The sequence below is a fragment of the Heteronotia binoei genome, chromosome 4, assembly GCF_032191835.1.
Source record: "Heteronotia binoei isolate CCM8104 ecotype False Entrance Well chromosome 4, APGP_CSIRO_Hbin_v1, whole genome shotgun sequence".
NCBI classification, from domain to species: domain Eukaryota; kingdom Metazoa; phylum Chordata; class Lepidosauria; order Squamata; family Gekkonidae; genus Heteronotia; species Heteronotia binoei.
This window is the reverse complement of record NC_083226.1, coordinates 157,274,030-157,301,573: the sequence shown is the minus strand read 5'-3', so window position 1 is coordinate 157,301,573 and position 27,544 is coordinate 157,274,030. Positions and strand designations below refer to the sequence as shown.

Sequence of the window (27,544 nt, the reverse complement as noted above, 5' to 3'; positions counted from 1 at the left end):
AGTAATCCTTTGACCCCTTAGTCATCCAAGGGCCCCACTGCCTCCCTGGCTGGTGTCCTTAGGTCAAGTCTACTTTCCATTCTCTATGGACAATATAGCATTCTCCATTGGCAAGCATGTTTAGTCTATGGGCAATTGCTGTCCTTAGGTGAAGCCTAATGTCCATTATTCCCTATGGGCAAGTGTGCATTCTTTATTGGCCATTTATAATCTATGGGCTCTCGATGTCCTTAAGTCCAGTCTAATTTTCATTATTCCTTATGCACAAGCGTGAATTCTTTATTGGCAATCATGTACAATGGGCAATCGCTGGCAGGTCAAACCTAATTTCCATTATTCCCTATGGGCAAGCGTGGTTTCCACTAATCTCTATGGGCAAGTGTGCATTCTCTAGCCCTATTGGCAATCATGTATAGCCTATTGGCATCCGCTGTTCCTAGAGCAGTCTTGCCGCGAGCGCATCGGCGCTTTCCGCAGATCCTTACCCCCCTCCCGCCCGGAATGTTCGCGTCCCTGGCGTTCCATCCCATCAAAAGGCGAGGCGGGGCTTCGGAACGTTGGCGGCCCCGGCCTTCTATGACGTCCGAGGGATTCCCCGCGGCCCGCTGTTCGGCGCCTCCTCCGGCTCCGCCCCCCAACCCGGCGGTGGTGGGAAGTGGCTTCGACGCCTACATGGTTCCTTCCGGCTTGGCTTGTTCCCTCCCCTTGCCGGCTGCGGCTGTCTTCTGGACCGCCACGCGGGTGCCGGGCGAGGAGGGCAGAGGCTGCGGGGCTCCGACCGCCTTTCCGGGCGAGGGGGCCTCCTAGGATGAAGTGCCATTACGAAGTGCTGGGCGTGAAGCGCGACGCGGGCGAGGAAGAGCTGAAGCGAACCTACCGGAGGTTGGCACTGCGTTGGCACCCAGGTAAGAGCCGGGCCTGGATGGAGGAACTTCCTTCTGACTGGACCGGGCTCTGCGGGGCGAGGAGGCGCTTTCCTTTTTCCCGACTCTTTTTTCTTTCCATTAATACTTCTTAGTGACTCTCTTCTCATTGGGGGCAAGAGAGTGGGAGATTGTTGGTAGTGGATTAGATTACCCCCACCCCCCGGCCGCCAAATTTCCCAAAATATGAGGAAGGGGTCATCGGGATTAATTGCTTTGATCCTCAGAAAAGGTCCGTGATTTGCTTAATTCACTCATTTTGAAACCCTAAATATAGCAGCCTATCTGGCTTGAGAACCTGATTGAGAATGCATAAAGATCAGGGCATCCTATATATATATAAAGTCGCACAAGTCCTTCAAAACTTTTGATTTCTGTTTAGAGCAGGGGTGTCGAACTCATTTGTTATGGGGGCCGAATCTGACATAAATGAGACCTTGCTGGGCCATGTGTGTACATATTTAAGATTAGGTAGCTGAGATATAAACTTGACAAAGGACACAAACACAAAGTTGTTTTTTTTTAAAATGTGGGAGAGGGGTATTCCTCTCCCCACACCCGAAATTTGGACTACAGGTTTAGTAGCCAGGGCAGTTTATTATGGCAGATGCTTCCTAAATAAATAATAATAATTTGGACTAAAGGTTAGTAGCCAGGGCTTCCAAAAAGAGTTGTCAACATTTTGAATGGAGCCTGTGCTGCTACTTATTGAACGCTCTTGGCTTCATCCAGAATCGGGAAGGCTGCCTTCCGATTGAGGTCATAACAGCTGCTGCTGGCAAGCAAAGTATGTGTTGGGATGACGTTGAGTCCGTGGGACGTGGTTTTAATGAGTGCTTTGACATCCTCCTAAAGCAATTCATAGTATTGCTCACTGTCTTCTCTGAAATTCTTGTGCTTCTTCTTTTTGCCTGTCGAGATGCTTTTATCCTGCTTTTACACCAGGATACTGTGGGCAGCCAACACAGGGCTGGATCTGGCCATGTTTCCTGCTTATTAAAAGAAGGAAGAAGGGGTCCTCTTTGACCACCAAAGAGTCTGCTCTGGGGATCATGGGACCTGTATGGGTAGAAACTGTGTGGTTTGGGAATAATTATAAGGGAGGTGGGGTTAGACAAGATGGAATGCAAAACCTGGCTAGATCTAGTTCTCCCTTCTACATCTTCCCTTCAAAATAACCCTTAGGTTGGGCTGAGAGAGTGGCTGAGACAAAGGCTGGGGAGTTGGGTGGCTGAATGAAGATTTGAACCAGGGTCTCCTAAGCCCTGTCTCGACACTCAGACTGCTGGCATTGTTGCTCTTTGTCATCATTACATTCATATTAACATTTTATCATTACTGTTTATTTTTAATACTGTGCATTGAAAGCCAGCTTGGTATTGTGGTTAAATGCACAGACTCTTATCTGGGAGAACCGAGTTTGATTCCCCACTCCACAACACAACTGCTGGAGTGACCTGAGGTTGGTCGTAACTCTCAGAGCTGTTCTGTTCAAGAGCAGTCTTCTGAGAGCTCTCTCAGCCCCACCTTCCTCACAGGGTATCTGTTGTGAGGATAAGGAGATTGTAAGCCGCTCTGAGACTTCTTCAGGTAGTGAAGGACAGGATATAAATCCAACTGGGTGTAATCTGCTTCTTTCTCCCTCTCTCTTGCTTCCTTCGGCATCACAGCTTTCTTTGTCAGGCTTGCTCAATCGCACAGGAGCTATACAGCAAAGCCTCTATTTTCTCCATTGACTGAGGCTCTTCCCTTGAGGAGGGGGATAGTATCTTTCAGTTGCACAGGCTGAGCCTTATCAGGATAGAGTCTGCCCATGTAATGGAAGGCACCTTGAAACGGTCGTTCATGACTTACTTTATTGTGATTTTTATGGGGAAGTGCGGGACTGCGTAATCAAATTTATACTGTCTAATTTTTATGGATTATTAGCTTTTTTTCTACTATCTGACCAATGTTCCCATATCACAAGCCTGGTTGCAAAGTACCTTTTGGCTGCCATAACAATCAGGGGGTAAAAGACTAGCTCCCCTTCTTGATGTTTGACTGGTTTTTATAACTGAAACTTCATGTAAATTTGCTATGCTGTATTTTTTATTTCTATGCCAATAAAGGGATTTGGATTTACTGACTCAAGCCTCTTTCCTATCTATTGGCTGAGGCTCCTCCCCCTCCTGGTCCTCTGGAGAAGGAAGGAAAGAGCCAGAGCTTCCTTTGCCCAGTTTCCAGGAGAGATACAAAGAAAGCACCTTTAAGACCAACAAATGTTAAGCTTATATCTCTGCTACCTGGCATTAAATTTTATGACACACATGGCCCGGCCCAGCCAGGTCATTTATGTCAGATCTGGCCCTCATAACAAATGAGTTTGACACCCCTGAGCTAGCCTAAGCCATCCAGTTGAGGGCAATAAAATGCAGCAGGGTTAGGGAGGAAGAAGCGCTGGGAACCGCCATCAGTGGAAATGTAAAGCAAATTTATAACACTTAGCGATATCAACAAGCCTTGGATTCCACAGACGATTTCAGCAGATGAGAGAAGGGGTGATTCCCCCCCATTGTGGATCCTTGACTCCAAGCCAATAACTGTGCAGGGTATTTTGTATAATATTTTGGGGATGTTTGAGTGCTGTCTTGTATTGCTGATTGTGGTGGAATTGGGATTCTTTGTTTTGAAATTCATTGTGAAAAGGAAAAAAGTATTTAGGTTATATTAAAATCACCATGCATCTAAAGCTGAGGATCCCACAAAATCAAGTTTCAGGGACAACGTTGCAATTAAACATCACCAGTTATTGATCTTCTGCATAACTTGGTTTCTGCCCTAAGTGGTAACCTCTTTCTGCAACATCTTTGGTCATGTGCTAAGCCCTTTGTGTGTGCTCATTTCAGTCTCTAAAGGTTTTTCAGTATGAGGAATGAATTCTCTTCCCACCTCTTTTATTTGCGTTGAAATAGTGCTTGTGTTTGCAACGCCTTTTTTTATTCTCCCCAAAGCAATTGAATAATCTTAACGATGTATTATTGGCAGTCTTCAAGCAGTTTTGGAGAGCCAGTTTGGTGTAGTGGTTAAGTGTGCGGACTCTTATCTGGGAGAACCGGGTTTGATTCCCCATTCCTCCACTTGCAGCTGCTAGAATGGCCTTGGGTCAGCCATAGCTCTGGCAGAGGTTGTCCTTGAAAGGGCAGCTGCTGTGAGAACCCTCTCCAGCCCCACCCACCTCACAGGGTGTCTGTTGTGGGGGAGGAAGGTAAAGGAGATTGTGAGCCCCTCTGAAATTCAGAGTGGAGGGTGGGATATAAATCCAATATCATCATCATCAGTGGCTGGACAGACAGTTGTCAGGGGTGCTTTAGGCTGATCCTGCACTGAGCAGAGGGTTGGACTAGATGGCCTGTATAGCCCCTTCCAACTCTATGATTCACTACCCTGCTCACTTTATGGTGCCACACAGTTCTAGAATAACTATTAATCCATTCCATAAAATATGCCCTTTCTGTATGTCTTTGCCCTCGCCCATGCAATTGTACTTCAGTGCCCAGGCACTTGGTGTCCCACTGAAGCCTGTGTGTGTGTTTGTGGCTTGTCTCTATCACTTAAATTCTGCTGCTGTGTCTTTGCAGACAAGAACTTAGAAAATGCTGAGGAGGCGGCGGAACAGTTCAAGTTGATCCAAGCAGCGTATGATGTACTGAGTGATCCTCAAGAAAGAGCTTGGTAAGTCAGGGAGGCCTTTAGCTGCCCACAGTTTAACAGATTTCCTTGCCCTGCAATTTATTTCCAGGAGAACCTGGAAATCTAACAGACATGTTCTGAACCTTGTTGGTCTTCTATGAACGTATTGTAACGATTGGGTACCAGTGATAAATAAGCCTCCAAACTGAAGAAAGACGGTTGAAACGTCTTGATATCGAGAACAGACATCTTTGGAAGGGCTTCCTTTAGTTCTTTGAACTAAATACTGGAATATTGCTACTCCTTTGTGATTGGAAATACTGTTTTTGAACTGTCTTCTGTGAATGTCTTTTTGCTACATGCTCTTGTTTATTTGAAGTTCTGTGTGCAAGCTTGGTCAGAACACCAATGACCTCTACATTCTACTGTCTTGTTTAAAATTTATGGTGTCTCTTAGAGGTTTTTTATTTACACAGCTGTACGGTACGATTCTCCCTCTCAGATCCAAGATCACTGCAGATGGTGACTGTACCCATGAAATTAAAAGATGTTTGCTCCTTGGGAGGACAGCTATGGTGAACTTGAGCAGTATAATAAAAAGCAGAGACATCAGCCTGCCAACAAAAGTCTGTATAGTCAAGGCGATGGTATTCCCAGTAGTAATGTATGACTGTGAGAGCTGGACCATAAGGAAGGCTGAGCGCAGAAGAATAGATGCTTTTGAGATGTGGTGCTGGAGAAGACTCTTGAGAGTCCCTTGGACTGCAAGAAGATCAAATCAGTCAGTCTTAAGGGAAATCAACCAGTTTGTTCCCTGGAAGGTCAGATGCTGAAGCTGAAGCTCAAATACTTTGGCCATCAAATGAGAAGGGAGCACTCACCAGAGAAGATCCTGATGCTGGGAAAGACAGAAGGCAAAAGATGAGATGGCTGGACAGCGTTACTGATGTAACAAACACGAATTTGAGCAGACTTCGGAGGATGGTGGAAGACAGGAGGGCTTGGTGTGACTTTGTCCATGGGGTTGCAAAGAGTCGGACTCGACTGTGCGACTGAACAACAGAAAACGCTAAGATCCTATAGTTTTGCAGCAGTTTATTATGGCAGATGCTTCCTAAATAAATAATAATAATTTAAAACCTTGTGTAGCTTGTAGGCATAGCCACAGGCTTAAATCTTGCTTCTCCGCAAATGGAAGGCATTCCCACTTGTGGAGAAAGAGAGGGTAGGTTTTGACTATTCTCCCCGCCCCCAATGCAGTTTCTGGGGAAGTGGGTATACTGTCCACCAGGAGACGTATTCTGGGAACATTGCAGGCTGCAATATTTGGAAAGGGAAAGTATTGAAATTTCCTTCTACAAATGTTGCGTATCATGCAATCCAAGCCCAAGTGTTTGATATAAATCATCTTAGCAGTCCTTACAACAGTCATGCAAGGCAGGAGTCTTAAGAACATAAAAAGATTTCCTGCTGGATCAGACCAGTGGTCCATCTAGTCCAGCATCCTGTCTCACAGAATGGCCAACCAGTTTTTCTGTAGGGCCAGCAACGGGGTATAGAGGCTGAGGCCTTCCCCTGATGTTGCCTCCTGGCTCTGAGATTCAGAGGTTTAGTGCCTCTGAATGTAGAGATTCCTCTCAGTCCCCATGGCTAGTAGCCAATGATAGACTTATCCCCTTTGAATCTATCTAATCCCCTTTTAGAGCTGTCTGTGCCTGTGGCCATCACTACATCCTCTAGCAGCGAATTCCACATTTTACTCACTGTGTAAAGAAGTATTTCCTTTCCTATGTCCTGAACCTACTGCCCATCAGCTTCATTGGGCTCCCCCCACTTGTTCTCAGTTTGGAGAAGGAGGGCTGAGCTGAAGTGATTTTTACCGAGATTACACCCCAGGCCTTCTAGCCTTGAGTTTTCTCTTCCAGCCATCATCTTAATATTTGTTTACCATTTGTGCTCAACTAGTCCCATTGACTTGAATAGGGATTTCAGCATGACAGTAGCTTGTGGCTCAGTGGCTATAACTCGGAAGCCAATTAATGGAACCTACAATGTAATTCTAAACAGAACTACACCATTTTAAGTACCATTCATTTCTGTGGATATAGAAGGGTCCAATTCTGCTTAGGAACGCATTGCTGGTACTTGAGGATTCGGAGACCTCTGCCTTTCTCTGTGTATTGAAAAGCTTCCATGATCACAGACTGTGCTGTCTTATTTTTCCTGCCCCTTCTTAGGTATGACAATCACAGAGAAGCTCTGTTGAAAGGTGGGGTTGATGGAGAATATCAAGATGACAGCTTGGATATCTTGCACTTCTTCACTGTGACCTGTTACTCTGGCTATGGAGATGATGAAAAGGTAAACCGGAGTCCCCCTTCAAGAGCCAGAAAAAGGAGAAGTTATACAGGGATAGAGAGGTCTTCAGTGGTCACGTCGCAAAAATGACCCCATTTATTCATCTATGCCTTGTTTTTTCTTCCCAATGTGAACTCAAAGCGGTCTACATCAATCTCCTCTCCCCCACTTTATTCTCTTCACAGCAACCCTGTCAGGTAGATTAGGCTGAGAGTGTGCCAGAGGCCCAAGATCACCCAGCAAGGTTCATAGCTGGATTTGAACCTGAATCTTCCAGATCTTTGTCTAACTGCTACAACCACTAAACAACACTCTCTCTAACCACTAAACAACATACTCTCTCTGTGCATATTAGGAACCCATGTTTTCTCTGTAGGTGAACATAACATTTTATTTTTAGGGTTTCTATGCAGTGTATCGTCACATCTTTGAAATGATTGCCAAAGAAGAGATGGAATCCATGCCCGAGGAAGACGCTGAAGAATTCCCAAGTTTTGGAGACTCTTGGAGTGACTATGGCACAGTAAGTCACAAATTGAGTTTCTGCTCAGTTTTCAAGGATTAGGTCATCGTTCAGTTTCTCACTGAAGCCTGCTCCCCCCCCCCCCCAAGGCTTATTAGAACATACTCATTGATGTATGTTTTAATTTGTCTGTTCCCTTGGAGGCATTTATGAAGGCAGAAAAGTGGGATTTCAATTTTGGAAAATAAAAACAAAATAAAAATATACGTCCAGAATTCACCCCTGAAACGAAACCTGTCCCATATTTAATGAAAAGGATCAGACTGGATGGATTAGGGTGAGATGCAGCCAGCTCCTCTGCATGTTTGCCCGGAACTAAGCCCAATAGGATTGTAAATGGGAGGAATGTGTAGGGTTGGGGCACCTGACCCTCAAGCTGCTGAGGGGGGTCAGTCTTCAAGCGAATGGTCCCTCAAAGAGAGGCAAGGAGTTTGTGGAGACAGAGAGTTCATTAGAGTATCAGCTCAGCAATAGTCCCCAATAACCAGGCCTCTCTGTTGTTTGTTGTTTAGGGAGGGATGGTGGCTCAGTGGTAGAGCATCTGCTTGGTAAGCAGAAGATCCCAGGTTCAATCCCTGGCATCTCCAACTAAAAAGGGTCCAGGCAAGTAGGTGTGAAAAACCTCAGCTTGAGACCCTGGAGAGCGAGTCTGAGTAGACAATACTGACTGATTCAGTATAAGGCAGCTTCATATGTTCAGATAAGGTAGTTTATTCGATAGACAGTAGCAGTAGAATGACTCAGATCTGATAACTGAGAGGTTAGCCGGGTCTTTATACCCTTTCCCCAAATTGTTACTTCCTGCCAAAGCAAGTTTGTGCGCAGGTTTGAATTGCCTTCTCCCATAGTTACATGTCACAATCCAAGCACTAGATCAGGGGTGTCAAACACAGGGCCCAGGGGCCAAATCAGACCCCCAGAGGGCTCCTATCTGGCTGTCATCTTCATCCTTCTCCCTCCCTCTTCCTTCCTTCTGCATCACAGCTTGCTTTGCCAGGCTCTCTCAATTGCACAGGAGCTACAGAGCAAAGTCTCTATTTTCTCTATTGGCTGAGGCTCCTCCCTTGGGGGAGAGGGATAGCTTCAGGCTCTCTCAATTGCACAGCAGAGCTACTGTGCCAAGCTTCTTCTATTGACTGAGGCTCCTCCTCCTCCTGGTCCCCTGGGGAAGGAAGGAATGGTTTGCCCAGTTCCCTGGATTGCACAGGAGAGATACAAAGAAAGCTCCTTTAAGACCAATGAGTGCTAATGTTTTAAGCATGTTTTACTTTAAGTGTTTTTAAAAAATCTTTAATTATGTATGTCGGTGTGCTTTATAACATTTATATCGCTGTTACCTGGCATTACATTTCAACAAGGTCTCATTTATGTCAGATCTGGCCCTCATAATAAATGAGTTTGACATCCCTGCGCTAGATAGTCTCTACAGAGGTGCCCAACAGACCTTGGTTTCCCAGACCCCCGCTGTAGGGCTGAGAGATTACATATGCATTACAGACAGTACCATGCAAACCAAAGCAAGAGCTTCCCTCCTCCCAGTTACACAGGTCAGCTTAACAGAAACATAAGCCAGAGAAAAATGCAAAAGAGAGTTTGTAACAAGAATGCAAAAAGAGAATACATGGCAAGGACTCTTGACACAGAGTTGAGCTAAGGGGTCTGAAGTCCAGTGGTCCCTTGAGCGAGTTGATATCTAAGGAGGCTTCTGTTGCAAACTATCTGCATTTATACCTGGGCTACAAACAGTACGTGTCAAAGCTTGTTCTTTTTCTAAGCCTGTGTCTCCAGGTTGTGGCTCTTTCTGCTTAAGAAATGTCACCGTGCTTTCTCTTAGGAGCAGAGTTGGTGTAAAAGGAGATGCGCTTTGCCTAGAATGGCTGTGCAAATTGTGGCGAGTTGCAGACGCCGCATGTTCTTCTTGCCTGGCAGCAATGGAGTCTCTGGCAATACGCAGATTTTTTTCCTCTGGCAGCTGCTTGTATTGAGCTGCCCCTTAGGGCCCTGCCCCACTTAACGTCATCTGTACATAATGAATGATCCAGATGCTTCAGGGCTTTACTCTCACGTAAGTGTGCGTGGGATTGCATCCTAAATAAGACAAGGATTGTTAACACCTCGGTATAGGGGATAAGCTATTACAGAAATACTTTGTCCTGTAGCAGACAGTTAGAGTTAACATCTGTGAGCCAATGTGGTGCATTTGGTGCACTTGGACTCAAGAGGCTTTGGCTTGAATCCTTGTTGAGTCTTGTCACATCAAGAGTGATCTGGGATTAACCATTGCCAGGGGCATTCCACAGTAAATCTCTGTTGAGACAAGAGATTTCAGGCAGAGTCATGGGACTGCCTTACCTGTTCATTTCCGTGGCAACTGAAAAAGATCTTCAAAATGCTTTTTCTGGGGGACATGCAAACAAAGTGTGATGGAGAAGTCAGAGGCCTGCAGCTGGGGAGGGTGTATGCTGGGCTTTTTTTGAGCAGGAACACAGTTCCGGCTAGCTTGGTGTCAGAGCGGTTGGTCTATATGCAAATAAGTTCCTGCTCGGCTTCTTCTACAAAACAGTGGGTAAAACGATGGTGATGTCATGGGGTGTGGTCTAATATGCAGATATTGGATTTAGAAGATACTGGATTTATATCCCACCCTATACTCTGAATCTCAGAGTTTCAGAGTGGTCACAATCTCCTTTACCTTCCCCCCACACACACTCAACAGACACCCTGTGAGGTAGGTGGGGCTGAGAGAGCTCTTACAGCAGCTGTCCTTTCAAGGACAACTCCTAGGAGAGCTATGGCTGACCCAAGGCCATTCCAGCAGCTGCAAGTGGAGGAGTGGGGAATCAAACCCAGTTCTTCCAGATAAGAGTCTGCGCACTTAACCACTACACCAAACTGAGTTCCTGCTGAGCTTTCTCTTCAAAAAGCTCTGTGTAAACAATGGCGATGTCAGGGAGTGTGGCCTAACATGCAGATGAGTTCCTGCTGGTGAAACAGTGCTGATGCCAGGGGGTGTGGCTTAAAATGAAAATGAGTTCCTGCTGGCTATTTTCCTACCAAAAAAGCCCTGGGTGTATGCATTGGTGTAAATCAACCTTCTACCCTGCTAAGCAGTAATTTCTTACCACTCACGATCTTTTCAGTTGAGCCCACCTAACAGTTGGTTTGAGGATCAAATGGGAAAGTCCAGCGTAAGGTGCCCAGGGGAGGAACAGCAAAATATCAATGTGGTGAATGAAAAATAAGGTTGTATTCAAAGTTCACGTTCTGAAGTATTTCCGTGACTAAGGGAAATTTATCATTTGTCAGGACAGTCATGTCTGTCTTTGAAGGAAATGTGTATTTTATTACACTTTAGTTTGCTCTTCCTCCAAAAAGGCCAGGATGGTGTACATGTCTACAGGGTATTCTTTCAACATTTGTTATGACCAAGAGTCCAGTAGTGCCTTAAAAACTAACAAATTTTTTGACAGGGAATGAGCTTTCGTGAGCCGCTGCTCACTTTAGGTACTGCTAGAAGTGAAGGGAGAAGATCTTACCCCGTCGCAAATTTTGTTAATCTTGAAGGTACTCCTGAATTCTTGCCCTTTTCTGTTGTTACGGGCAAACTAGGACTGCTGCCCATCTTGAAAGCTGTTATGAGTGAAAGCATTAGGCTTACAGGTAATGATCATCTAGGTCATCTTCTGGGAGTACTTGGATTCAAATGCTAACCATTACCCCATACCGAGGTTGTTTTTAGTACAGGATAATATGCAGGTAAACTCAGCACAGATCTAATTGACCGCTGAGCCCTGTGAAATGTGTCCTTGTGTTGCATACCTTAGCTTTCTATTTATCACAACCACCACCCGTTGAGGTAGACTAGGCAGAGTGCATGACCCAGCAAACTTCCCTAGCAGAGTGGGGGTTCCAACCTGGATCTCCCAAGATCCTAGACTGACACTGCAACCAGTGTTCCCTCTAAGCTGAGTTAGTGTGAGCTAGCTCACACTTTTTTAACCTCCAGCTCACACATTTTTGTCTCGGCTCAGGAAAAATGGCCCTAGAGTAAACTAAGTTATGCAGTAGCTCATAACTTTAATACCAGTAGCTCACAAAGTAGAATTTTTGCTCACAAGACTCCACGGCTTAGAGGGAGTACTGACTGTAACAACTGCACCAGTCCACCTCTTTCGTGTCGGCTTGTTTCTTTTCATGCTCTTGTTCTTCCTGCTTAGGTAGTCCACTGCTTTTACGCTTACTGGCAGAGTTTTTGCACGCGGAAGAATTTTGCCTGGAAGGAAGAGTACGACACGCGGCAGGCGTCGAACCGCTGGGAGAAGCGAGCGATGGAGAAGGAGAACAAGAAGACCCGCGACAAAGCCAGGAAGGAAAGGAATGAGCTGGTTCGTGAGCTTGTGGCCTTCATCCGGAAGCGGGACAAGCGGGTCCAAGCCCACCGGAAGCTTCTGGAAGAGCAAAATGCTGAGAAGGCCAAGAAAGTGGAGGAGCTCCGCAGGCAGCAGAAACTGAAGCAAGCCAAGTATGAACAAATGGGTGGTCGATTCTTTTTCAGAGGCAAGATACACAGAAGCCCTGTTCACACATTATTTTGAGAACACATACATCTGTTGGAGAGAGAAAGCCAACACGTGTTCACTTCAAAAATAACTAGAAAAAAGTGCCCAGATAAATATGAGGCTTAGCTCTCACCAGGGCTTTTTTTGTAGCAGGAGCTCCTTTGCATATTAGTCTACACCCCCCCAGATGTAGCCAATCCTCCAAGCTCTGGTTTGGTGGGGCTGCCAGCCATCTGAACGTGTTATCTGTGATTCTGTGGCAGTCCAGCTCCTTTATGGTGTAAATATCTACTTCTTCCAGTACTGCAATATGCAAAGTTGGGAGGATGCTGTGGCAGACATGGAATTCCCAGAGGCAACTTGGTTGACCCTTTTGTGGGCAGAATGCTGGAGTTAGATAGGCCTTTGGTCTGATCCAGCAGTGCTCTTCTTGTGTTTCCATGTTCTTAAAGCCCCTCGTGTGAAATCTCTTTGCCTGCTTTGATGTACATGAAACCAAATGTGTTCTTGTCTAGTTCACGCAAATGAAGTGGGGAAAACATGACCAGTTGCCCACTAGCCTTGTCCCAGTCTCACGCTCCTCTTCTCTGTGCGGCTTCTGTCCGATTTCACACAAGCTGCTGCGAGGCTGTGACTCTCTTCGCCTCTTTCCCGCGGCAAGCAAGATCCTCTGAAAACCGGTTTCTGCTTGCCACAGGAAAGAGGCAGAGCGAGTCACAGCCCCACAGCAGCTTGTGCGGAATTGGACGGAAGCCCCGCAGAGAAGAGCAGCGTGAGACCAGGACATGTCTCAATCTGGGCCATTCCCCCATGGAGAGGAAAAACAATACTCTCTATATGTGAAACTATCAAGGCAAAAGCTCCGCAGGCAGCAGAAACTTGTCTTCTGTATCCAAGGAGTTTTTCTTTGAAAACCTGTGGAAGAGGCTTCAGTCATGCAGTTCTCTTGCCTCCATGCTTGAACAGTTTTACCACTTCATCAGCTCTGCACAAGGACTCTCTTTACTAAATAAAGAGTTTTATGAGGTAAATAAAGCCTGTTCTAAAGACTCTGCCTTTCTGCTCTGCTCTTCAAAGGTTGGCTGAGCAATATAAAGAGCAGAACTGGATCACCATGTCAGATCTTGAGCGAGAACTGCAGCAAATGGAAGCCCAGTATGAAAAGGAGTTTGGTGATGGGTCAGACAGTGAGGAGGAAGGAGAATCTCAGGAGCTGAAAGAAGGAGAAGAAGGTACGGGCAGTCTGTTACAGGAGTGAAAGGTCTGGAAGAATTTGTGGAGGAGCAGGGTGGGTTTTTTCTTGTGTTTTTTCCCCAAAGGATTTATTTTCTGGTTTTTTCCACAGAAAAATTAGCCTTGAGAGTACTGGGGTGGAAAAAACCCTACAACACTTTCTCTTTTGGAACATATGAAATGCCTTTTAAAATAAGGTTTTACTCTATATGAGTTGTGAAGATTTTTTTGTAAGACGATTCATGGCTTTAGAGACTGATCTATTCCTTGGTCATAGTGAAGATTTAGGTATTATTTTCAGGGCTAGATTGTTTAGATTTGGACTAATGTTACCCACACTTTTTATGGGTTGGATAGAAGCAGCTTTTTCACTGGGGGGAAGTGGAGGTTTCTCAGGACCACCAAAAAAGGCCATATTGGGGATCATGGAACCTGCATGGATAGAAGCCCTGTGGGACACAGTGGCCAAAACAGCCCAGGAAAGGCCCTTTACTGACAGAAACTAAGGCTTGAAGGTTAACAATACTGTTTTGGCTGCCTAGTAGGAGTCACTGAGGGCATTCGTTTCTTAAAGCTACGGACACTACTATTATTTGGAGAGGTTACCTTCCCTAGTGTATTTTCAATTATATTTCAATTTTTTTCTACAAACCTAGGGCTTCTGTCAGAAGTAGAGAGCTCTGTTTTGTCTGTCTAGTCCCTGGATTTAAAGTTTCCACAGATGGGGTCATGTTGAAAATTAGATATATCGATGATACTTTAGATTTCTGGCACAGTGATATATTTATATAAGCAGTACAGTATAGGAGTGATGAGAAAGCATTGCATCTCTTCCCTTTTTTTACACTGTTGCTTACAGTCCTTGGTGCCAATGGAAATTCTTTCTGGGAGCAGCTAGCCATAGATTCTTGTGAATTCTTATGAATTCAGTGCAGTTTGCAAACGGTATCTGCATAGGTGTGCAAACTAAGTTTGTAGTTGTCTGTGAGTAAGCCCTCTCTAGCTATAATATTTTTATCCTTCTCTTCTTCCAAGCAGCTCAGAATGGCTTCCATTTTACATTCACAGCAACTGAGGGAGAGCTGAGAGAGAGAGTAACTGACCCAAGGTGACCCAGGGAGCTTTATAACAGAAGCGGGACTTGAACTTTGTTTCATTGTTTTAATCTGACTATCTAACCTGTGCCCCACACTAGCTTTCATCCATGGTGGGACTTTCTTTTGAGTTAACATGAATTGTATTGGGCTCTGAGAATCCTTCCTGTGTTATGTGAGATGTCTCCTTTTTGTTTGCAGACAAACAAACTGACGAGGCAGATGATGCTGAATATTATGATGATTTGTACTGTGCTGCTTGTGACAAATCCTTTAAGACCGAAAAAGCGTGAGTTCCATTTCCCTAAAAAAACTGGCCTTTTGATCTGATTGCTTTGCATGCATTTCTGAACATGCTTGCTTGGTTCTAAGTACTGCTGATTTCAGTGGGGCTTTCTCCAGGGTAGGTGTAAGCAAGATTGCAGCCAGTTAGGTGTAGTGGTTAAGTGTGCGGACTCTTATCTGGGAGAACCGGGTTTGATTCCCCACTCCTCCACTTGCACCTGCTAGCATGGCCTTGGGTCAGCCATAGCTCTGGCAGAGGTTGTCCTTGAAAGGGCAGCTACTGTGAGAGCCCTCTCTAGCCCCACCCACCTCACAGGGTGTCTGTTGTGGGGGAGGAAGGTAAAGGAGATTGTGAGCCGCTCTGAGCCTCTTCGGAGTGGAGGGTGGGATAGAAATCCAATATCTTCTTCTTCATCAAAGACCTTGTCCTGACAACTCTTTGCAGCATGAAGAATCATGAAAAATCCAAAAAGCATCGAGAGATGGTTGCTTTGTTACGGCAGCACCTGGAGGAAGAGGAGGAAGAATTTTCTCTTGCTGCAGCTGATGAGAACGGATTAGAAGCTAAAGAAGAAGAGGAGGAAGAAATACCCATGCAGAAGTATGTATTATTATAGACAAAAGTTAGTTACAAAATGACCCGGAATTCCTATGCAATTCATTATAGAAGGGAAGTTGAACTGCTGTGCTAGATCTGTGTGCAGTAATTAATTATCATATGTCAGTGTGTGTAGAATAGGCAGGAGATCCTAAGATTGTCTGGCATCCATCAGTTCTAGCTCTTTTAGCATTATGCACCACTAGGTGGAGAGCTAGACTTGTTTTTAAGGCAAGAGACGTTTCAGTGGCGGTTGCTTGCCTCTGCGTCACACCCTTGGTATTCCTTAGAGGTCTCCCATCCAAATACTAGCCAAGGCCAACCCTGATTAGCTTCCAAGATCTGACAAGATTGAGCTAACCTGGACTATCCAGATCAGGGCTATGCACAAATAACTCCAGTCCAAGATACAAAGATTTGACAAAGGGAGTTTTATATACCCTAAAAATCTTGTTGGTCCTCTAAGGTGCTACTGGACTTGAATCAAGCTGTTCCAGTCTAAACAGTTGGTGGAAGAGACCCAAGTTGGTAGAAGGCCCCTTAGGCTGGAGGGAGGTGTCAAACTTGGCTTAGCAGAGGTAGTTGGATTCAGGGTATTGATTTTCTTGGGCTCAGACTGGAGAATCTCTGCATAGGATTGCCGTTTTGGTCTGCTGCATCACAAATAAGACAACCTTAACTATTGAGAAGCGTTTATTCCAGCATAAGATTTTGCGGGCTAGAGCTTGCTGGATCAGATGATGCTCTGGCAAAGTGGACTGTAGTCGATGAGAGCTTACGGTTTGTGGGGTAAAAACGCGCTAATTACTGCTTCCCAGCAAACTGGGACAGTTTTAAAAATAGCCGGTCTAAGTCTGCTTCAGATTGTCTTTTTTTAGGGCACTTCATTGGGTATGGCCCGAAGGCATACGATACAACCTTGAGAAGCTAAGGAGGTCTGTTCCTGGATGGGAGATCTCCTGGGAGAACTACTGTGTGTTGTTTTTTTGCTATTAAATATAAGTTTTAAAAAAAACATTTGAGGCTACAAAAAGAAAAAAAAGGAAAAGGGGAGAATAATGATTTAGAATTTTTTTAAGAAACAACTTTTTACAAGTAAGGATTGTTGAAGATATCAGGGTCATTGAAGAGCCAGTTTGGTGTAGTGGTTAAGTGTGTGGACTCTTATCCAGGAGAATGGAGTTTGATTCCCCACTCCTCCACTTTCAGCTGCTGGAATGGTCTTGGGTTAGCTATAGCTCTCACAGAGCTGTCCTTGAAAGGGCGGCTTCTGGGAGAGCTCCTTCAGCCCCACCTACCTCATAGGGTGTCTGTTGTGGGGGAAGAAGGTAAAGGAGATTGTAAGCTGCTCTGAGACTCTGATTTAGAGAGAAGAGTGGGGTATAAATCTGCAGTCTTCGGTTTAATATTTAAGATACATATCTTCTTGAGTACCACGACTGATAAAAGAGGCAAGATAGATTTGTAATGAATTATATGAGAGAGCAGCGAGGTAAGTGGATGGGTGGTGTTTTAAGCATATGATGGTGTTGTCTCTTAACACTGGTGTTCAAAGTTTGACTGCCTCTGGATATGGTGGCATTTCTATGCACAAGTAATTCCAGTCCGGGGAGGTGGAGGGGGGTGTGCTCCCTCTGGGAATCCTACCCCCCCAGGGAAAGTGCATGCGCAATACATAGCCTCTCCTCTCCCGGTGTAGTGAACGCCGCGTGGTCACTGTCTGGCTATGCCTGGCAGATGGTCACTGCAATGGCCTCTCCTGCATTACTGCATCCGTAGCAACACCTTCTCGCTGGTCCCCCCCGTTTTCACAGAGTTTGCTACGTCATGGTGCGACCGAAGTGTCCGGCGGTATAACTGGATGGGCAGGCTGGGCCCACCAACCTCGTCAGCCTAAGAGAAGGAAAACTCTAACATCAAACCCGGGCAGATAGAGCTCGTTAATGTAACACCTACCACCTGGAGGACTCACTGCCGGCGTCCCGGCTTACTGGGCCATGGCAGATGACCCCCAGGTGAAAGGGTGGAGCCAGTACCGCGCACACTGCGCTTCACCTAAAAAATTCCTCTGCGCAGGCCTGAAGGGCATATCCACACACACAACCCACAACGCATCAAGTCCTGCAGCGATAGGCAAGGGGCGAAACGGCAGGTGGAAGGTGCCACTGGAAGCCGCAGTCCCGATCCTGCATGTAGGCGGTTCAGGATATTGGTCGCCTGATGCTAACCCGGAGACGAAAGCATCTTTCGGCAGCACCCTGAACGACCAAGCAGCCTTATCTAGGGACAGCACTGCTTGCTCCACACGGAGAGGGGCCTAGAAAAGGTGGCCTAAACAAAGCTCGTCTCCCCCACCCCAGTTGGCTAGCCGCGGTCAACGGGCATCCTTACTTGCGGTCGAAAAATAACAACAAAGAAAAGGCATGCACCTGCCTCACAAAGTGTGCAAAGACTAAAGCTTGCGTGTTGGAACATCAGAACCATGCTTGACACAGTAGGCAGTGGTCGCCCTGAACGACGCTCTGCACTAGTTGCCCACGAACTTCTCAGGTTGAATATCGACATAGCAGCTCTCAGTGAGGTCCGTTTCCCTGAGGAAGGTAGTCTTCAAGAACACGGTGCTGGCTATACCCTCTACTGGTCGGGTAAGTCAAAGGCTGAGAGCCGCCTTTCTGGCGTTGGCTTCATGGTCAGGAACTCCATTGCCTCCAAACTCGAAAACCTTCCAACAGGTCACTCAGATCGCATCATGTCCATGCGCCTCCCACTTCAAAACAAGCAGCATGCAACACTCTTCAGTGTGTATGCCCCAACCCTTCAAGCAGATCCTGCAGAAAAGAACAAGTTCTATGCTGATCTACGCAACCTCGTACGGAAGACCCCTACAGAGGACAAGGTGATCATCCTTGGCGACTTCAATGCCAGAGTAGGTAAAGACTCGGAAGCCTGGAAAGGAGTACTTGGCAAACACGGCATTGGCAACTGCAATGACAACGGGCGCCTCCTGCTAGAATTCTGCATGGAGCACCAGCTCACCATCACCAACACTATCTTCCAGCAGAAGAACAGTCTGAAGACAACCTGGATGCACCCACGGTCCAAGCATTGGCACCTTATCGACTACATTCTGGTGCGCCAGAGAGACCTTCGAGATGTCTTACACACCCGAGTAATGCCCAGCGCAGAATGTCATACGGATCATCGTCTTGTACGCTGCAATCTCCGTCTTCACTTTAAACCCACACCCAGGAGAGGAGGTATCCCTCGGAGGAAGTTTCAGGTTGGCAGCCTCCAGTCAGCCGAAGTTAAAGCTGCCTTCCAGGCAAAACTCCAGTCAAGAATTGAGGACCTCAGTTGCCCCACAGACCCTTCTCCAGAAGCACTCTGGGAACACCTAAAAACTACCGTCCTGCAGATCTCTGAAGAAGTCCTCGGGTTCTCCACAAGGAAGAACAAGGACTGGTTTGATGAGAACAATCAAGAGATCCAAGAATTACTGGCAAAAAAGAGATCTGCCTACCAAGCACATCTTGCTCAGCCCTCCTGTCCTGGGAAAAAAGCAACCTTTCGCGCTGCATGTAGCAACCTCCAGCGCAAGCTTCGAGACATTCAGAACGAGTGGTGGACCAAGCTTGCAGAGAGAACCCAGCTGTGTGCAGACACTGGTGATTTAAGAGGGTTCTACGAAGCCCTGAAGGCAGTATATGGTCCATCATATCAGGCTCAGAGTCCCTTGCATAGTGCAGACGGCCAAGTGCTCCTCACAGACAAGGCATCCATATTGAACCGGTGGTCGGAGTATTTTCAGGTTCTCTTCAGTGCCAACCGCGTAGTTCAAGATTCAGCAATCCACCTCACCCCACTTCAACCGGTGAAAACAGAGTTGGATGAGATCCCCACCCTAGAAGAGACTGTTAAAGCCATCAAGCAACTGAAAAGTGGCAAGGCAGCAGGAGTTGATGGAATTCCACCAGAGATCTGGAAGCATGGGGGCACAGTACTACATAGCTCACTTCACAAAGTACTTGTCACCTGCTGGGAACAAGGCAAATTACCACAGGACTTTCGCGATGCAATCATCATCACCCTATACAAGAACAAAGGGGAAAAGTCAGACTGCTCCAACTACCGGGGGATAACCCTGCTCTCCATCGCAGGCAAAATCCTTGCCAGAATACTCCTGAACAGACTGGTGCCCACCATTGCAGAAGAACTCCTCCCAGAGAGCCAGTGCGGCTTCAGAGCTAACAGGAGCACCACCGACATGGTATTTGTTCTCAGGCAGCTCCAAGAGAAATGCAGGGAACAGAACAAGGCTCTGTATGTGACTTTTGTCGACCTTACCAAAGCTTTCGATACCGTTAGCAGGAAAGGCCTGTGGCAAATCTTGGAACGTTTAGGATGTCCCCCAAGGTTCCTCAGCATGATCATCCAGCTACACGAAGACCAGCGAGGCCAAGTCAGACACTGCAACGACCTCTCGGAGCCCTTCCCAATAGGCACAGGTGTAAAGCAAGGCTGCGTTCTCGCGCCAACTCTCTTTACGATCTTCTTTAGCATGATGCTTCAAAGAGCCGCAGTAGATCTAGATGAGGACGATGGTGTCTACATCCGCTATCGCACCGATGGCAGCCTGTTCAACCTGAGGCGACTAAAGGCACACTCCAAGACAATGGAAAAAGTCATCCGAGAGCTACTGTTTGCTGATGATGCTGCACTCGTCTCCCACTCGGTATCAGCTCTGCAGCATATGACGTCCTGCTTTGCAGAGGCTGCCAAGCTATTCGGCCTAGAAGTTAGTCTGAAGAAGACAGAAGTTCTCCACCAGCCTGCACCCCAGGAAGATTATCACCCTCCCTGCATCACTGTGGGTGAATCAGTTCTGAAGACAGTCCAGCAGTTCAGCTACCTGGGGTGCATCATCTCCTCAGATGCCAAGATCGACAAGGAGATTGACAACAGGCTGGCAAAGGCAAACCGTGCCTTTGGCCGACTGCACAAAAGAGTGTGGAGCAACAAGCATCTGAAAAAAGGCACAAAGATCAATGTTTACAAAGCGGTTGTGATGACAACCCTCATCTATGGCTCCGAATCGTGGGTTTTATACCGTCATCACCTGCGACTCCTTGAGCGCTTTCATCAGCGCTGCCTTCGCACCATCCTCAACATCCACTGGAGTGACTTTGTGACCAACACTGAAGTCCTCAAGCGGGCAGAGGTTACCAGCATCGAGGCACTGCTGTTGAAGACGCAGCTGCGCTGGGCAGGGCATATTTCTAGGATGGAAAACCACCGCCTTCCCAAGATTGCCCTGTATGGCGAACTCTCCACCGGCCATCGAAATAGAGGGGCACCAAAGAAGAGGTACAAGGACTCCTTGAAGAAATCCCTTAGCACCTGTCACATCAACCATCACCAGTGGTCTGACGTAGCCTCAGATCGCAAAGCATGGAGGCACACCATCCACCAGGCTGTCTCTTCCTTTGAGAACGCACGCATAGCTGGTCTTGAGGACAAAAGGAGATTGAGGAAGAATCGCACTGCTACAGGACCAACCCTAAATCAGACTTTTCCCTGCAGCCGCTGTGGCCGGACCTGCCTGTCCCACATTGGTCTTGTCAGCCACCAGCGAGCCTGCAGCAAACGTGGACTATTGCACCCTTCTTAAAGCTTCGTTCACGAAGCCAAGCCGAGAGAGAGAGAGAGAGAATTCCAGTCCAAGATACAAAGATTTGACTGTCATCTTGACGAATGGCCATGGATGGATTTTTCCTCCATGAAACTGTCTAATCTCCTTTTAATGCCATCTGTACTAGCAGCCATCACCGGCAGCGAATTCTGCAGTTGAATTACTCATTTATTTATCTTGAGCCTATTGTGCATCAGCTTCACTGGGTGTGGAGAAGTGATTTTTCCTGCCCTCTTCCTTCTCCTCCTCAAGCTGCATTAGATTATTCCTGCAGTTTTGTTCTGTGAGTGGTTTGAAGAGTGCCATTGTCTTGTTGAAAGCACCTTGGAGGCTGGGTCCCACTTCACTCAACAGGTTGCTCATTCCTTGCCCACCGTGTTTCTCTTGGCAAACACCCATAAACTTTCTTTCTTCTATAAAGGAACATGCCAGGAATCTGTGGCCAATGGTAGCTCCCTGCCAGGTATCCAAAGGTTGTGTATGTGTGTGAATGAGCAGCAAATGCGCAACAGTGCATTGAGTTCGAATCAGCCCCAAGCTAATCTGGAAACCCAGCTATGCTTTGATCACATCCAGATTAGAGTATAGTAAAGTGTTCTAGGTTGGGCTGCCTTAGAAAACGCTTTGGAATTTCAGTTGGATGAAATATGTTGACTAGTCTGTTATCAGGAGATTGTTTCCCTCCCTGTGCTGAAAGGTCTTAACTGGCTACCCATCTGTTTCTGAACAGAATTCCTTACCTTTAAGGCCCTAAATGAATTGGAGCCAGGGCACTTGAAGGACCATCTTCTCCTATCTTGTCTAGCCCACCAGTTAAAATTTGCCTCCCAAGACCTACTCTCTGCACCTCTGCCTTCAGAGCTGAGGCAGATGGCAGCTAGACACAGGACATTTCAGTGGTGGCACCTTGCCTTTGGAATTCCCTCCCCCTTAAGGCTCACCTGGCACCTATCACAATGTCTTCCACCTGCAAAGTCAAAACATGGCATTTTAGTCAGTCTTTTAACTGAGAGGCATTTTTTTTAGCAGTTTAGGGGGCTGCTTCTCATCTGAGATTTGTTTTCTAAGTATCTTTATGCTTCTTTTATGTCCCTGACTGATTTTTTGTGGTTTGTTTTCTTTTTTGTATTAATGTATAATATTATGGTGTTTTTACTTGTAATCCACCTCGACTAGGCCTCTGGAGGCATAGGATTTCTTATATCATGTGTCATCTTCTCAAATATTAAAATGAGAAGTATTGACATCTTAATGTCCACTTTCCTTTTTACAGGCTTTCAAAGAAGCAGAGAAGGAAACAAAAACCCATGATGGTAGGTCTTCATGCTGGTTTTCTGTCCTGTATTTGAACTTCCAGAAGCGATGGCAGCATTCACACAATGCTTATGTGCAGGGCTCTTTTCCTAGCAGGAGCTCCTCTGAATATTAGGCCACACCCCCTGATGCAGCCAATCCTCCTGGAGCTTACAGTAGGCCCTGTACTAAGAGCCCTGTAAGCTCTTGGATGATTGGCTACATCGGCTGTGGCCTAATATGCAAAAGATGTCTTTGTTCAGAAAAAGTAGTTAAAATGGTCTCACATATCCTTCTCCACTGTGAACTTTATCAAGAGGATAGGTAGCGTTTTATTACCCCACTTTTATTTAAATTCAAACCCTTGAAGTTTTATATAAGTTTTAGAACTGAGGTACTTCAGAAATTTTTATTGGAAGATATACAGAGCTCAATAACTGAGGCAGTGGCAAAATTTTGTTACATTGCAATTTATAAGAGGAAATATTTAGAACAACTTTGATTTCATTGACTGTACTCTTATGAGTTGTCTTGTTGTCTTCCTTTATTGCTGTTCTGGTCTTTGACTTGAAATAAATATTGAGTAGGCCTTGTAAGAAGAGCCCTCTAAGCTCTTGGAGGATTGGCTACATCAGGGGTGTGTGGCCTAATATGAAGAGGAGCTCCTGCTAGGAAAAGAGCCCTGCTTACAGTACATTATGCCACATCCTGGATTAGTCTTGGATCCCTTGGCCCACACAACAAGCCTTTTGCCTTGCTCCTCTGTCTGCACTTAGGTGAAATACTTGAAACTAAGCAGACCTTGGCCCAGATCTTATCATCTGCCTTAAAAGAGATTTCCCCCATCTTCCTCCCCTGTGCCAGTAGACCTTGTCATGAATCTCATCGGCTTCCGCTGTGAGTCTTGGCTGGATCTAGACACGATCTGCTGTCACTTAAGCCACACATGTAAGCAGCCTTATACTGAATCAGAGCACTCGTCCATCAAAGCTGGGATTGTCTACTCAAACTGGTAGCCCTTGTCCAGGGTCTCAGGCAGAAGTCTTTCACATCACCAGACCCTTGAACTAGAGATGCCAGGGATTGAACCTGGGACCTTCTGCATGCAAAGCAGATGCTCTACCACTGAGCCGCGGTCCCTCCGCACACTAGAGGCTTCTGGACTCAGATAACCAGGCCTCGGATTCAGCAGGAGCTCAGCTGAACCTTTCTGAGGATTCTCCCTCCTCCCCCCCCCCCACCTTGTCCATTGAATAGTAGGTGCAGGTGCATAACAATCCCTGGATGAGCTGCACCACCTATTTTTGTACAAAATGACCCCTGCAGATAACACAAGCAACGCATCAATATATGTCATAACTTAAAAGACTTTGGCATGTGATATGGTCACCACTCATAGACTAATGGGTGAAAGCTCGAGTCAGGCTTCTGGCCACTGTTCTTTGGTTCTCAGAGCAATTGAGCTGCACTTGAACCTGGATGTATCAGAACCTAGTTGGTCTTGCTAGGTGTCCATAAAAGCCTTCAGAATCTGTGACTTGTGCCTGTAAGAGAGCTTTTACCCATAAGTCAGAAGCAGTGTTCCCTCTATGCTGAGTTAGCATGAGCTAGCTCACAGATTTTTAGCCTCCAGCTCACACATTTTTGTCTTAGCTCAGGAAAAATGGTCCCAGAGCACAATAATTTATGCAGTCGCTCACAACTTTAATGCTAGTAGCTCACAAGGCAGATTTTTTGCTCACGAGACTCTGCAGCTTAGAGGGAACATTGGTCAGAAGGCTTTTGGTCTTGCTCACTGTGGTTTTGTAGACCTCCATGTAACAGAGTGTATTTGTCCTCTTAGCCCTCTTTCATGTACATTTGCATTTCTTCAACCAGGCACAGGAAGTTCCCTTTGATGACCAAAGCACAGGCGATCGAGCTGATGAGGCCAGTGGTGCCAACCAGGATAATATGGCTGAAGAATCAGAGAGTGCCAGCAAAAGCCCCAGCCCAGAAGAAGCAAGTACTGGGGGAAATGGAGCTCCCGCCAATGAACCAAAAACAGACATGAAAGCGTAAGTATAGAACTGCAGTCATAAATAAAACCGTATTCAGCTGCCTCCTAAAGATCGAAAGAGAGGGGGCCAGGCATACATCCCAGGGCTTGTGAGTCAGATGTTCCCAGTTTCTGCCTTTTGTCTTGTCCTCAGCAAATATGTCAGTTCTAATCCTTAGAGTATCCATTTCTTCTTCTTCTGGCAGTTATCCATTGTTTAGCTTTTGTGTTTCCAAGTAGAACTGCACATGCTTAATAGTGTACCGGAGTGCATAGGACTGGGGCCAGTGGCAGGGACGGGCGAGTTACCACCTCCACTGATCAAACATGTAAAATGTTTTTGCAGTTGCAGCCTGTGAAATTCTAAAGATTGTTTTGAAGCCAAATAATGAATGAGCAACATTAACTACTTTGAAGTCCTATCGATTTCACTTGTTTAAGTCCCTCCCTTCAAAACAGCGCTTCCTTGTATGTGCCGTGCAGGAAAGGCAGAGGAATAAGAGGCTTTTTTCCCCCTTTCAGCAATGCAAAAGCAAAAGGGAAGAAAGCAAAAGATACGAAGAAAGCATCCGCTAGAAGTTCTTCAGAGCATCAGATCGTGGTACGTAGAAAAGTTTTAGGCAACTCTGCGATCATTCTGAATAGGCAGGTACCATTCACTGTAGTAGTGTTTCCTCCCCACCAACCCCCTCCCAAAAAAACCCCCCGTGTTGCTGATTGCTCAGAAGCTTACCAGAGATCTCTCCCTTATAAAAACAGCTTGTCTGCCATAACCAATTTGGGTAGATCCAGGTGGGCAGCTGTGTTGGTCTGAAGCAATAGAACAAAGTAGGAGTCCAGTAGCACCTTTAAGACCAACAAAGTTTCATTTAGAATGTAAGCTTTCATATGCATGCATACAAATATGCATACAAGTATGCATGCATACAAAAGCTTACATTCTGAATAAAACTTTGTTGGTCTTAAAGGTGCTACTGGACTCCTACTTTGTTCTATACAGGGGTGTCGAACTCATTTGTTATGTGGGCCAGATCTGGCATAAATGAGACCTTGTTGGGCCACGCCGTGTGCGTACCTATTTATGATTAGGTACTAGAGATATAAACTTTATAAAGGACACAAACAAATACAATTAATTTTTTTTTTTAAAAAAATGCCTTAAAATAAAACATTCTTTAAAAATTAGCACTTTTTGGTCTGAAAAGTGCTTTCTTTGTATTTCTCCCATGGGATCCAGGGAGCTGGGCAAAGGAAGCGCTGGCTCTTTCCTTCCTTCCCCAGGGGACCAGAATGGAGAGGAGCCTCAGCCAATGGAAGGAAGAGAGGCTTGTCTCAGTAGCTCTGCTGTTCAATTGAAAGAGCCTGGCAAAAGCAAGCTCTCCCTTCCACCTTCCTCCTTTGCTCTGTAGCTCCTGTCTGATTGAGCAAGCCTTGCAGCAAGCAGTTATGCAGAAGGAAGCAGGAGAGAGGGAGAAGGAAGCAGATGACAACCAATTGCTCAGGGGCCTGATAGAAGCCCTCTGAGGGCCTGATTCGGCCCCCAGGCCAGATGTTTGACACCCCTGTTCTATAACCAATCTGGAGTTTGCAATGTGCCTATCAGCAGAGTGGGAACTCCTGGGAATATTATGAGTTTATGCAAGCTATGACCTGTCCTGCGTGCCAGCTTGTATGAACAGAGAGCTCTCCTGAGAACAGTTAGCATTGTCCTCCGCAGTATTTGGATAAAGTTCTCTGCAGGTAAGAAGCTTGAAAACAAATCCTTCTTGAACATTCAAACCCAGATCCAGTGAATGCATGAAGCTGCCTTTATACTAAATCAGAACATTGGTCTATCATGGTCAGTATTGTCTACTCAGACTGGCAGCAGCTCTCCAGGGTCTCAGGCTGAGGTCTTTCACATCACCTCCTGCCTGATCATTTTAGCTGGAGATGCCAGGGATTGAACCTGGGACCTTCTGCATGCTAAGCAGAGGCTCTACCACCAAGCCATAACCCCTTCCCCTAATTAACTACAGAAGTTCATGGCATAAGCTTTTCCTAGCTTAGCAGATTTTGAATGGTAGCAGCTCAGTTTAAACAGTAGTTGAGAGTCTCTTTGGATCGGTACCGTAAATCAATGCTTGTGGGCTTAGTTACATTTTCTTACTGTCTGCCCTTAGGAGGTGGTGTGCCAATACTAGCAAAATGGTTTTGTTTTGTTTTGCTTTTCTGCTACCAGAATGAAGCTTCTCTCCAGTGCGTCACCTGCCATTGTGAATTTCAGTCGCGGAATAAGCTCTTTGACCACTTGAAAGCAACAGGCCACGCCAAAGCCATGCAGGTGCCAAGCACAATTGGAGCTGTGAGCAGCCGAAGCAAAAAAGAAAAGCGTAAAAACAGATAGGACTCCGTGAAGGAGATGGCGGGAAAGCTGATGGCCAGCTCAATATAACCCTCAGAGGGTACCTTAGTAGCACAGAGGGAGACAAGATTTGTCCCAACGGGGGATGAAAGAACTCTCTGGTTTTCCTCAGCAACAGGCACGGTGACAAAGGCTTTATGCATGGATTGTGCCTCTTATTCATTTGGGGTTTTGACCACTGGCTGTGTTGTACCTGGCCCCTTCACTAGTTCTAAAACCCTTTCATGATCTGTCCCCAAAACCCAGGTACTCATCAAGAGGGTCTTCCTCATACCTATACAGACTTGTAAAGACAAACATGTACAGGAATGAAGAAATAAATTATTTTAGTGTACACGGGTGTTTTATTATAAAATAGTTACTTGTAAGTATTTGCGTTTTATTTCTTTGTTCAAACCATTTCTCCGCTCCCTTGTAACTGTTGGATTAAGGTCCTTTCTGCTTTCTTTCCACTGATTCATTCATCTCCCCTTCTGATCTGTTTATGGTCCAAGCACAGGGAAACCTTTACATCATGGCTTGGGATTGGCTACTCATTCCGAGAAAACCAGTAGTCTTTCATCACTGACTCTACAGTCCCCTCTTGCTTAGACAGATCTCTGGGGACAGGGGAGAGAACTAAGAAATGTGCAACAGGGATACTCCATTAAGCACAACTAAAATACGTCAACCATGTTTTTGCTTATTGAGGCACTGCCTAAGGGGTTGATATGATATTGAAAAAGTTTTTAGCTTTTATATAGAAAGCATCTGCTTGGGACAAATATACATCATATTAAGCCTCATTCATGTGAGGTTGGTATTGTGGAATGGTTGCATTGGAGTATAAGGTTCATAAGTCTGTGATTTCTCTGCCTAACCAATCTAAGAAGTTT

General features: G+C 46.0%; 1 protein-coding gene and 2 non-coding genes across 3 annotated transcripts; 1 reads left to right on the top strand and 2 right to left on the bottom strand.

The window, feature by feature from the left end:
* The first annotated feature begins 559 nt into the window (after nt 1–559).
* DNAJC21 (DnaJ heat shock protein family (Hsp40) member C21) lies at nt 560–27,003 on the top strand. Its single transcript, XM_060236083.1, has 12 exons — nt 560–905; nt 4,544–4,637; nt 6,833–6,956; nt 7,354–7,476; nt 11,694–11,998; nt 13,113–13,267; nt 14,564–14,651; nt 15,093–15,248; nt 22,208–22,247; nt 24,106–24,284; nt 24,788–24,866; nt 26,487–27,003. The coding sequence occupies exons 1-12, from the start codon at nt 809–811 to the stop codon at nt 26,649–26,651; spliced, it is 1,605 nt and encodes a 534-aa protein (XP_060092066.1). The 5' UTR covers nt 560–808; the 3' UTR covers nt 26,652–27,003.
* TRNAA-UGC (transfer RNA alanine (anticodon UGC)) lies at nt 23,296–23,361 on the bottom strand. The gene has a single exon. It is a non-coding gene; the product is annotated as a tRNA-Ala (tRNA).
* TRNAA-AGC (transfer RNA alanine (anticodon AGC)) lies at nt 26,193–26,264 on the bottom strand. The gene has a single exon. It is a non-coding gene; the product is annotated as a tRNA-Ala (tRNA).
* Nucleotides 27,004–27,544: the final 541 nt, after the last annotated feature.